This window comes from Chionomys nivalis, chromosome 11 (genome assembly GCF_950005125.1).
Source record: "Chionomys nivalis chromosome 11, mChiNiv1.1, whole genome shotgun sequence".
Lineage (NCBI taxonomy): Eukaryota > Metazoa > Chordata > Mammalia > Rodentia > Cricetidae > Chionomys > Chionomys nivalis.
Window position 1 is genome coordinate 39,677,088 of NC_080096.1, and position 12,567 is coordinate 39,689,654.

Here is a 12,567-nt window from a genome sequence, read left to right on the forward strand (position 1 = left end):
AATGGGCAACATACCCTTTCACTCACGGCCGGTTCTGAGGATGTCTTCTAAACTACTGTGTGCCAGAAAGACTTGTTCGTCTCCTTTACTTTTTATACTTGTTCATGATTCTGAAAGACATTGAATCTTCAGAAGTTTTCAGTGTGAAGGCAGCCGGAGGGAGGTGTGTTGCCTGACTCTTCCTGTTTAAGAGTCTCCCTGGGCTGGAACCTGAAGATCAGAGATTGAATTCTGCCCCCAGCCCTCATTAGCGGGGTGCCCTGGACACAGTTTCCCGAAATAAGGGGTAGATAACACCACCATGGTTCAGGATACCTGGTTGGTTGCCCTGGCTGCTTTGCCTGGAGTCTTAGAAGCTGCGTTACTGCTGCCCTGGCCTGTTATGTGGAGATCACCAGAGAGTCTGCCGGTGGATGGGTCAGGATTTTGGCAGAATTCAGCTCCCAGCTGCTCCAGGCTTGCAGGCCCTGGTGGCTGTGGATGTTTGATCTTCTAGAACTACAACCTTCCTCCCTCACAGTTCCTTCATCTTTAAAGCTAGTGGAAGCCGCACATGTCACATCTTTTTGAAGGCCCCTTCTGTTTCATTTCTTCTGTCTCCAGCCTGCAGAATGTCTCAGCATGGATAGATAAATTTCCATGACGAAATTCAGAAAATCCATGACCTTGGGCTGAAGATGTGGCTAATGTTTGAGGCCCTGCGTTCAGTCTCCAGTGCAAGCTCTCTCTCCAGAGAAAACATCCGTGCTCCTCACTATGTCTGCAATACCCTCTGTGTCACATAGCAGCATGCTTTCAGGTTGTGGGGGTTAAGGGGTGGGCGTTCTGGTGTGTATATGTTGGGGGTGGTATATGGCATTCTACCTGAGACCTCACACAACATGACTTAAGATTCTTGCCCTGGAGGGCTCAACCCAGTGGAGGACATTAAAAATACACAAATCCAAAATTTATATTTGTGAGATGTCATAGGAGTCTAGACCTCTTTGATGTGACTTGGCCTGTGGGTTTCCCATCATTCTCTACTTCTTTGATGAGTTGTGTGTGTGCACATGTCTGTACTCTAGGTGTCTTCATCAATTTCTCTTCAGCATGGTTTTGGATACAGGGTCCCTCAGGCTTACTGATTTGGTTAGACTGATTGGCCTGTGAGCTCCTGGATTTGGCCTGTCTTTATCCCCACAATACTGGGCTGCCTTACAGACATGTGCTGTCTTGCCTGGCTTTCATATGGGTACCAGGGACCCAAACTTCAGGTCCTCAAGCTTATATGGCAAACACTTTACCAACTGATCTGTGTCTCTAGCCTATCTTATTTATTTATGTTTTGAGACAATGTCTCTCTGGGAACCTTGAATTCACCACCTAAGTTAGACTAGCTGCCAGCAAGCCCCAGGGATCCTGTCTCTACCCCACCCCCGTTTCAATTTCTGAGACTGTAGATGCATGCCACTATGCTCAACTTTTTGGGGTGTGTTCTGGAAATTGAACTTAGGTCTTCATGTGAGCACTTTACCAACTGAGCCATCTCCTCAGCCCCAAGTCTCGGCCTCTGTCAGGAGCCTTCAGTCAGGTGTGATGGTTGCAGGCCTATCAGCTTACTTAAGAAGCCGTAGGCAAATATCAAAAGTTCAAGATGGGCAACTTGATGAGACCCTGTATCATATATATATATATATATATATATATAAATTTTTTAAAAATTAAAGAGGGCTTAGCAGTAGATCATTTGCCTAGTGCACACAATGCCTCAAGTTTAATCCCCAGTACTAATGAAAACAATAATAAAAAAAACTTCCAGACAGACTCCATAGACCCACACAGCACTCTGATTTGATCCGGGCCCTGTTGTAGCTCAGTGTTCAGGATGCTGCTCCTGGATAAGGAAAGGACTTGAGTCCTAAGCTCAGGGTAGAAGGGATTCTTTTCTTCTCTGGTTGATGAATTATGATAAATAGCTCGTTGCTCTTTTTCTCTCCTTTTCAGCATCAAACCTCCGCTAGACTCCTCGTCCTTCAGCCCCAGCTCTGTGTCTCATGGCTGTCCCCCCTCTATGTTGCTTCCTTTTGTTTCTGATTAGAAGGCGCCCGGGCTGGTGGTTCAGGAGTTTGTTTCTCGACACTTGTCATCTTTAAAATCTTTGCGTATATGTTTGTTATTAGTGTGTTAATACAGGCATGGGGGTGGCTAAAATGTGAATGTAGGGGGGGTCAGGACAACCTCCAGTGTCAGGCCTCACTGTGTACCTTGTTGAGACTGCTTTTGGGGATTCTCCTGTCTCTACTTTCCGTCTCCTGGTTGGAGCACACTGGCATTGCAGACCCACGTGCTGCAGTGTCTGGCTTCTCCTCGGCTTCTGGGGGTCTGAACCCTGGTCCTCACCCTCGTGTGGCAAGGTACTTTACCCACTGAATCATATCTCCAACCCTTCATCCCACCACGTTTTCAGATAGAATTTCACCATGTAGCCCAGCTGTCTCAAGCTTGCTGTCCTCCTGCCCCAGCCACCCAAATCCTGGGATTACAGACATGCTCCATGACACTGGTCTTTGCATTTCTATTGGTCATCTCTTGGAGTTTAGTCAGGACAGGGTACCAGTTCTGTAAAACAGGTATTGTTTATTGGCTACTTACCACGAGTCCAGTGCTGTGCAGGGTCCTGGATTTCTCTGTTTAATGTAGACAGTTTTTGGTGTACAGCGATTGTTTTTCCTTTGGGCCCAGGTCTTTATCCAAAACCTGTACTTGACATCATGCACTGTAGCGACCTCAGACCAAACAGACGCTGACACTGAGAAGTGCAGCGGAGCTGAAGCGGCACCGGTGGGTTCAGAGGTGCCTCATCCCTCCTGAAAGCCTGCTTCTGCAGCAGGATCATCTCCATTTTCTACCTGAGGCATGATGCCCCCAGACCTGGCCTCTGTAATGGAGCTTGTATCTTCAGCACTACACAGACATAAAGCGTGTGTGGGCACTGGCTTGGCAGAGCTAGTTGTGGTGGTAGGGAAGGGAGTGCATAGTGTTCCAAGTGCCTGGCCCTTCCCGGGATAGTCTACTGTGGCTCCATCCCCACAGGGCCAGGAGGATGGGATATTCAAGGACAGTGATTGCACTTCATTAGCCTCAGTGTGTGCTGATGCTCTTGTTCATGGGTAAACAGGCCAATAACAACCAGTTCTTTTAGCTCCGCTTGAATCTAGGCCCTGTCCAGAAAACACGAGATGCGTCTCTGCTGGGCTCGGTCCAACCCTGTGAATCATACCAACATTCGAGCTTGAGCTCAGAGAGGAATTTGAGGCCAAAGAAGGCAAAATATTTCCCTTTCCCATTCTTGTAAGTTCTTCGGTGATAGGTAATGGAAACAGATGGTCGTGGGTTCAAATACGGGCTCTGGTCTTCCTATTCACCTACCTGCCTGTTCGCATCACAGAGGGCTGTTGAGATGGGTAGATGGGCCAGAATCCCCAGCTGAGTGGGAATGTCAGTTACACAGTCCGGCAGAGGCCATGCCCTTACTATTTGTTAGACAAATAGTCTCCTTTGCTGTCCTGTGAGGATTAGAGACTAAGACATGGAGATGGGAATAGAATGCCGGCAGAGCAAGAGTGAAAGATCTTTACCAGACCCTTGTCTTTGGCGGTTTAGGAGGCCAAGTGGTTCCACATCTGATTTGTTATCCTCAACCCTCTCCGAGAGTCAGGTGAGCCCTGCCCAAAGGCCAGAGCACTTTTGAAAGGTTTGTTTCACAGCGGAGGTTCCAAGTAGCACCCAAATCCATCCCACCGCCTTTCCACCGTGAAGCCCCTGGCGCCAAACACTGTTGCTTCAGCTGCTACTACTTAATGCGCCTCTCCTTGAAACCATTTTCAATTCCTGGGAGCAATATGGTGCCGTAAGTGCTCCCTGCTCGCCCCCTTGTCTTTCTGTGACTAGGACCTGTGTGCGCGAAGACTCCCGGCCTAATTTACCATCCTTCAAGGTTCACCAAGTTGTTGGCCCAGGGCCAACGGAATGAGGGCGGATGGTGGGGCGGAGAACAAGGAGTTGTGTCGGGAAGGGGTCCAGCAGGGTCTTGGCTGGCGCCGCGTTAGCCACAGCCCGGGACCCCAGGGTGGGAGAGGGAACAGAAAGGCATTTGCGCCTGGAATGGTTGCAAAATCCTCCCAGGCATGAGGAAGAAGCTGAGCGCGGAGGCAGTGGCTGAAGGAGCCTTCGGGCTCTGCTCAGGTGCGGGGGCCTGAGTGGGGAGCGGCCCCACCGCGCAGGCTGGCAGTGGGACGTGGTGCGCGGGAGGCACCCGCCTGGCCCGGGTCCGGGGAGGCGTGGTGCGGCGTCCGCAGGGGCGGAGAGGGGCCGGGGCGGCGGCGCGGGCTCCCGGGAAGTGGGGCCTCGCCAAGCCCGGCGCCTTGGGCGCAGGCCCTCCCTCCCTCCCCGCGCCCGGCGGGACCCTGCGCCTGTGTCGGGAGAGGCCGGCGTGTCCGGCAGATGCAAGCGGGGCGGGGGCCGGGGGAGAGGCGGGGAGAGAGAACCCACAACAAAACTTGGCCTCGCTGCGCGCACGGCGCGACTTGAATGACAGGAGCCCGCGGCCGCGGAGCGCAGCGGACACCCGGGAGCCTGTTCCGCCCACAGCGCGGGCGCAGCAGCAGGTAGGGGCGCGGCGGACGGGTGGGCCGAGGGACCACGGGCCATGGGCCGCGCCCGGGCAGCCCACTCTGACTTCCCGCTCGGTGCCCATCGCTGCTGCCGGGGAGGGTCGCCGCATCCCTCCCTGTCCGGTGGACCCTGCGCAGGAGCACGGTCAGGCACACACACAGCGCAGGGGGGCGACCCCTGCGGGATCAGGGGGACAGAGGGAGCTTTTTCTACTCGATGCTAGAGTCTGATCCCACCCTTCGGGCTCCTCCCGCTGCGCACATCTGGAAAGAATCTGCGAGCGGATGGGGAGGGGAAGTGGAGGCACGCGGGTGGGTGACAGGGACTGTGGGGGCAGGTGGAACTGGGAAGGGGTCCGGCCCTCTGCACTGAGAACTTGGGCCCAGGACATCCCGCGACTTTCCACGTCAGTTCAGCAGGGGCTCCACCGAGTCCAACACAGACCTCTTTACAGACAAGCAAGCACAGCAGGCAGAAATCAATCTTTAGGGTGCGTGGACAGGTGAGGTGCACAGGCGAGCAAGAATCTTGACCTTCTGTGCGGTCTAGTACAGTGCCATGCGCTCTGGCCACAACCCCACTGTCTGTGTAGGCAGTTACTACTTCCAGCAGGACAGAAAGGGGCAGAGCGAAAAGCACAGTCGTCCTCAGGCGGGAATGGGGCGCGAAGGGGTGGGGTGGCGCACTGGGCACTGGGCGTGCGGAGTTGGAATACCTGACCGGCAGTCAGGTGGAAGAAGGGGGTGGGGTCGGCTTGGGGCTTCTGCGCTGGGGCCTGGGTTGGAAGGCAGCTGCAGCCTAAGCTCCTGGAGTGTGCAGTCAGGGCTAGGGCTAGGAGGCAGGCGCGCAAGAGATGGCAAAAGGATGGGCAGTAGCAACATGAGCGTCTGCTGGAAAAGGTGAGACTGCGCTCTGCCAGGCACGAAGAGGCACCAGGGGTGTGAGCTGGGAGGACCGCTGGATGGGTCTTTCCTCTACCTCTCCCTTTCATCTTATGAAAGCCAAAATGATCAGCACACACCCCTGGGAAGGGCCTGGGCTGCCCTGGGAAGCTCATCAATGGCTGGGCTGGGGCTTCTGCCTCCTACTGTATACTTTTGGAGCCCTGCCTCCTACTGTATACTCTAGGAGCCCTGGGCCCAGTCTTCGGTCTGCAAGGTAAGAAGTGTCAGATTCGGTGACTTTGTGCACCATGAGTGGGTACTTTTTGTCCCTTCTGTCTGAATCCTGGGTAGGAAGTGGCACCTGTAGGCTTGGTGGAGTCACACACAGAGTGCTGATCACGACCTACTGGAATCCTGATGGCTCCCTATCACCAGCACCCTGGCATGGTGGCTGATGCCCTTGGCAACGTGTGTCTCCATCCCTAATTTCTAGTCCTCGTTTACCCTGCTTAAACACACCCACCTCTTTCCTGTCCTTATGTCACACCCCACCCAGGCTGTCCATCTGCTTGGAGGGCTTTTCTTTCCCCGTGTTCACCTGGGGAACTCCTACTTAGCCTTCAAGACCATCTCAGGGCTATGGGTGGAAGAAAAATGTCAGTTCTAGTCTTAAAATTTATTCTATCATCTACCTATCGATCTGTCATCTATCTATCGTCTATCTATCTATCTATCTATCTATCTATCTATCTATCTATCTATGCATCGATTGTATCTATCTATACACATTCCATAGAACACGTGTGGAAGTCAGAGGACAACTTGCCAGAATTGGTTATCTCCTACCATGTGGGTCCAGGATTCCAACTCCGATCACCAGACTTGGAGGCAGGAGCCTTTACTGGCCGAGCCATCATGGCATTGTTTTTCTTCTTTTGTCTAAGACTCCCCACCCTACCCCCTGAGACAGGGTTTTCCCATGTAGCCCTGATTGTCCTGGAACTTGTTCTGTAGACTAAGGTGGCCTCGAACTCAGAGATCTACCCGTCTCTGCCTCCCGAGTGCTGGGATTAAAGCACATGCCACCACCTCCTGGTTATGACTTATTTTTAACAATGTGTCTGTGTGTGCAGGTGCTGGCAGAGGCCAGAGGTATCAGAACCCCTGGAGCTGGGGTATAGGTGGTTGTAAGCCATCCCAGTGAGTGCTGGGTTCAGATCTTCTGCAACTGGAGTACTATTCTTAACAGGTGAGCCATCACTCCAGCTCCTGATTCTTATTTATTATTATTTTTATTATACTAGGTTATAAAATGGAGTCTGAACAGACGACATTGTAGTTCTTTCTTCTCTGCCTTTCCATAAACTCATTCAACTCCCAGAATAAGGGGAGGCTCAGCCTAATCTTGAAGGACAAATCTAGGACCTCTAGGGTAGGGCTGCTGAGGAGTCTGAGATTTTGGGGGTGGGTAATAGTTGGGGGAGGCATTTGCACTTGCATTTCCAGCTTGCAAATTAGGAACATAGTTTATGCCTATTCCTGGGCTTTCTCTTGGTCCAGCAAGCTATAGCTCAAAAAAGAGTAGGGACTCAGTGAGCCTGAATACAGGAGGTGATGCTGGGCTCCGAGCATCTGCTCCCAGCTGTGCTCATTCTTTCTGTCTGGCTCTGGAATCTAGTCCTTGCTTTCCATCCCTGCACCAGTCCTTCAGCTTCTTTATCCCTTGCACAGCCTTGCTCACAACCAACCTTCCACAGCCTGTTCTCTTCACATCAATAGCTCCTTATCTTCCAGAAACCAGGCAAGGCTAACCTGCCCTGGACTTGTGTCCATTGTGCTTGCTTGTGTCATTCCCAGTTGCCACCTGCCACGGACAGCCCAGGGAGCTTTGTGGAGCTCTCCACATGGACTGTCTGGACCCCAGGCCTTCACACACACCGACCCTCTTTCGTTCTTGCCTGATGCTTGCCCATCAGAATGCCTAGTCTAGGCTTCACTTCCTCTAGGAAGATGTCTATGACAAGGCTATGCTTTCTCTGAGCCTCTGTGAACGCTACACCTCACCCCTCAACTCTCGGGTGACTCAGTTTACCTGACTGTATAGCTCATCATTTTATCATCAGACTCTAAAGCAACACTGTTGAACAAACATGATGTTAGCCACAAATGCAGTGTAAAGTGTTCTAGAAGCCATGTTAAGATGAGAGGCCAGAGAGATGGCTCAGCGAGTAAAAGCCCCAGCTGTGCTAGCCCTGAACCCACAGGTGCAGAGGGACACACCTGTAATCCCAGCACTCCTATGGCAAAGTGGGAGGCAGAGGCAGAAGATTGTCTGGGAGCTGATGCCCAGCCAGCATGGAGTATGCAGTAGAGGCCTAAAACAGGAATGGAAGGAGAAGACACACCCCTGACCTCCACACGCTAACCCTGGTGTGCACATGCCTGCACACACACATGCACACACGTGTGCACATACACACTCACATGTACGCTCACTCTCATACACACTTGCTCATGTGTTCTCTCTCACACACACACATACACATACACTTTAATTTTTATATTTATTTATTTATTATGGTTTTTTGAGGCAAGGTTTTTTCTGTGTGGTCCTGGCTATCCTGTCAAACTCACAGAGATCCGCCTGCCCCTGCCTCCCAAGTGCTGAGATTAAATGTGTGCACCACTACCGCCCAACCAATTTTTATTTTATTTTTTTTAAAGATAGGGTCTTACTATACATCCCTGTCTGTCCTAGAAATTGCTCTGTGGACCAGGCTGGCCTTAACCTCACAGAGCTCTGCCTGCCTCTGTCTCCCGAGTGCTGGAATTAAAGGCATGTGCCATCATGCCTGGCCCAAATAATTTTTTATTTTTATTTTTATTTTTTTTTGGTTTTTCGAGACAGGGTTTCTCTGTGGTTTTGGAGCCTGTCCTGGAACTAGCTCTTGTAGACCAGGCTGGTCTCGAACTCACAGAGATCCGCCTGCCTCTGCCTCCCGAGTGCTGGGATTAAAGGCGTGCGCCACCACCGCCCGGCCCAAATAATTTTTTAAAAGTAAAATAAGACAGATAAATTTGCCGGGCAGTGGCAACTCTCTGTGAATTTGAGGCCAGCCTGGTCTTCAGAGTGAATTCCAGGACAGGCTCCAAAGTTACACAGAGAAACCCTGTCTCAAAAAACAAAACAAAACAAAAAACCAGATAAACTTAATTTTGTGGTAAAGCCTGTTTGAACATGGACTAACCATGCTTTAAGTGCTCCATAGCCACATGTGGTAGCCAGTATCTACAGGAGGAGATAGGGCATCATGAACCTCTCAGCCAGGAGCCTGCCCCAGACTTCCACAGAGGATCCAGCCTGGTGTGGTTGGCCCCCACAAGAGCAGCCTGGGGCAGTGCAGAAGCCCTGGAGCTCAGTGTAGCCCCTTAACAGCTATTACACTGACTGATCCCCGCAGGCCTCTGCTCTCTGATCTCTGAAGTAGTGAAGAAAACATTTTCAGTGTGGTTCAGAATGTTGATATAAATTATGTATTTGTGCAGATAAGCTTGTGGATTTTTATGGAGACCAGCCAAAGGTGAGGGAAGAAAGCCAGCCTGTCCAGTGAGTACCTTGTATATGTGAGGCCCAGCGCCTTTCCCGCATCCATCCCTGGCCTCCTGCTCTGAGTAAATTTGAGGCTTAATCCCCACCTCCCCAAGTCTGCTCTGGCCAGAAGACTGTGGAATCAGCTGTGGGGGAGGGGAGGCTGATGATCTGTAGAGGTGTAGTGGGGGGGAATGGAGAACCAGGCTGCCTTCAGTGTCATTCACTCATTCACTTCTGCTCATTGATCTCTGGCACCTAAGAGCTGGGCATCTGCTGGGCTCCCTGGCTCTGCCAGACTAGTGGGCTGGGACTCAAGTAGGCCTTGTGAGTCATATATATGGTCAAGGAATCTAGCTATTACCCTCTTCTCCCTACCTTTCCCTAGGATACCTTGTCCTCCAAGGGAAGACTGCCACCCAGATCTGAGCAGGTTATGGTTTATGGTCTCACCTACTCTAGACAGGACGGACATGTGATCTCTCTCATCTCTGTCTCTAGGGCCCAGGGCTAGAGCAGCAATGGGAGTCAGGATGGCTAGTGGACTAGACATCTTCTGCAGCCCATCTAGGGCTGATGGGTTGGGACCAGCCAGACCATGAAGGCCAAGTGGATTCTAGACATGGTGTCTTAGCATTTTCCTGCTGTGAAGAGACACCTTGACCACAGCAACTCTTATAAAGGAAAGCATTTCATTGGGGCTGGCTTACAGTTTAGAGGTTTAGTCCATTATCGTGGAACATGGCAACATTCAGGCAGACATGGTGCCAGAAAAGTAGCTGATAATTCTACACCTTGATCCACAGGCAACAAGGAGTGAGCTGTGCCACTGGGTGTAGCTTGAGCATATATGAGAACTCAAAGCCCGCCCCCATGATGACATGCTTCCTTTTAGGCCACACCTACTCTAACGAGGCCACACCTCCTAATAGCACCACTCCCTATGGGCCAACCATTCAAACACATGAGTGTATGGGGGCTACACCTACTCAAACCACCACATATGGGATGGGGTGAAGAGGGGGTGCTAGAGTGGATAATGAGGTGGTTGGGGGGCTGACCTGCTGTGGAGTAGAGCTGTGGTTCTCACTTGTGTGTTGAGACCCCTTTAGAGGGTCAAACAGCCCTTGCACACAGGTCACATATCAGATATCCTGCATATCAAATGTTTGCATTATGACTCAGTAGCAAAATTACAGTGATGAAGTAGCAATGAAAATAATTTGACATTTGAGGGTTCACCACAACATGGAGGAACTGTATTAAAGATCAAAACATTAGGGAGGCTGAGAAGCACTGGAGAGAGAACGGAAGGGAGAAATTCATGTTTGTTCATTTGTTAAGCATTTACTGTGTGTCCCTCGTTGACCTAGGGAGTGCCCACGGAGGACGCTTCTGTTATCATCTTTCGGACAGATAAGAAACTGAAGTTTAGACTGTTTCCAAACTGTCCAAAGTCACACACTGATCTCCACATCTCAGCCTCCAGAGTCACTGCCAACTTCCCAGGTTCCCTAATCCTGCAGAGAAAGGCTCTGGTCAGACCCTTCTAGCTGCTGCTTGGCTGCATTTCCCAAGGAGTGGTGGGGCAGACCCAGCCTGACTTGTGTACTGACGACCACTCCATTCTGGAGTAGAGCCTGAAGCCTGAAGCCTGGACACTCACCTGTGTGTCCCTCGGCCACTCCATGGAACATGGTGTGATGTAACATCATCCAAGTAGCAACAGCTGCTCCTGTCCCATAATGGGCACCAGATGCTCTGTGTCTGTTGCCATCCTCGGTCCTGATAGGACTGTGAGTTTAGACAGCACCCGCCTGGTGCAGTGAGGGTGCGGTGGATCGGGGGAGATGAGGCTTTGCCTGGGGTCTGTGGTCCTGGGATCAGTGCCTTTCCCTGCAGCTCAACACATTGTGGAGACATTTCTGAGTCCTTGTGACACCCTGGCCTGCGGGACCATGGGGACAATGGTAGCCAAGTCCCATCCTTAGCCTGTACCTATCCCTACTGCCCTGGGGGGGTGGGTATCTGCATGGGCAGTGGTCGCGTGAGTGTGTCTACCCTGGTGAGGATGGCTGAGTGACTGATCATCAGGGGTGGGACTCATCAGGTCATAGGACGGCAGCAGCCTCGGTCATCTCTCTGCTCGGTCACCTCTCTGCCTGACTTTGGGTGCACTTAGACTGTACCTACATGCAGAAAGTTATTCTCAGTCTAGGGGCTGTGACTTTTAGTCACAACCCAAGCCAACTGTCGCTAAGCCCTGGGCAATCTCAGACTCTACCCAGCCTCCACCCACCCCCATACACTGTACCTCTTCAGTTATTTCTTGGAAACTGCCGACCACACAAGAGAGGGGAAGGGCATTTGGGGCAGAAGGAATAGTATGTGCTAAGGCCTGGAGGGAGGGAGCACTAAGTAGTCCCGTGTAACTCAGCTGGTGATGGAGAGGGAGTTGGAAGAGTCAGGGCCCAGTTCTGGGATCGTCCATGGGAGCTGGAGCAGAGCGTCACACCCACTAGGGCAGAGACAAAGGCTTGTCACATTGCCTAGGTCAGGACAGCAGGAGTTTAGTAGATTCCAGGTTCTTCCTTGGCTTTCCTTCTGTGAAATAAGGGTGCAAATTCCTCAGGACGCAGGCTGGTGAGGGTTATAGGCAGTCTTGCAGCCCTGACTAAGGACAGGGCTTCATGGCCCTTCCATCACTACAGAGGAGACCCCCTATGAGAGAGGGTGGCAGTCACCGAGCTCTTGAGTGCCACTGTCTTAGTCAAGGGGGCCCTATCATGCCTTCCAGTGGCCATAACTACATGCCCAATGTGTGGGATCAGTGAGTCACCTGGCACGGAGGTGAGCCTGAGCCATTCCCCCTGCAGGCACCATGGCCAGCAGCAGGGGCCTACCACTCCTGCTGCTGTTGCCCCAGCTGCTCCTGGGCCCTGTCCTGGCTGTGAGGGCTCCTGTGTTTGGCCGAAGTGACCTCCACAGCCTGAGCCCTGAGGAGAATGAATTTGTGGAGGAGGGACAGCCTGTGCTAGTCCTGAGCCCCGAGGAGCTAGAGCCAGGCCCAGCCACCATCGACTGTCCCCGTGACTGTGCCTGCTCCCAGGAAGGTGTTGTAGACTGCGGTGGTATTGACCTGCGTGAGTTTCCAGGTGACCTGCCCGAGCACACCAACCATCTGTCCTTGCAGGTGAGGCTGATGCTCCAGCTGCTACTCCCAGCTGCTAACTTCAAGCCTTCAACATGGTCGCATAACTCCCTTCTTACCCAGAATCTCCAATTTTCAGAGCATTCCCCCACACACACCCGGTTCAGTGTAGCAAGGCAGATCAGACTTATGAAGTCCTGATCCCACCCTTCCAGTGCCAATGATGCCCTGGTTACAGATAGCCTGCTGGTTCATGGAGGAGTCTAGGCTGTTCAGCTTGTAGTGTA

General features: G+C 52.1%; 1 protein-coding gene across 6 annotated transcripts in view; it reads left to right on the top strand.

Annotated features, from left to right (window-relative positions):
• Positions 1-4,176: 4,176 nt before the first annotated feature.
• The window catches only part of Podn (podocan), a 35,785-nt gene continuing 27,394 nt past the window's right edge, over positions 4,177-12,567 (top strand). For 2 of the 6 annotated variants that reach the window (XM_057784027.1, XM_057784026.1), the window contains exons 1-4: positions 4,177-4,649; positions 6,674-6,789; positions 9,087-9,147; positions 12,006-12,322. In XM_057784027.1, the coding sequence (XP_057640010.1) occupies positions 12,011-12,322 (312 nt within the window). In that variant the 5' untranslated portion in view covers positions 4,177-4,649; positions 6,674-6,789; positions 9,087-9,147; positions 12,006-12,010. The remainder of the gene's footprint in view (positions 4,650-6,673; positions 6,790-9,086; positions 9,148-12,005; positions 12,323-12,567) is intronic. The other 4 variants (XM_057784025.1, XM_057784023.1, XM_057784024.1 and 1 more) reach the window with 4 other exon arrangements.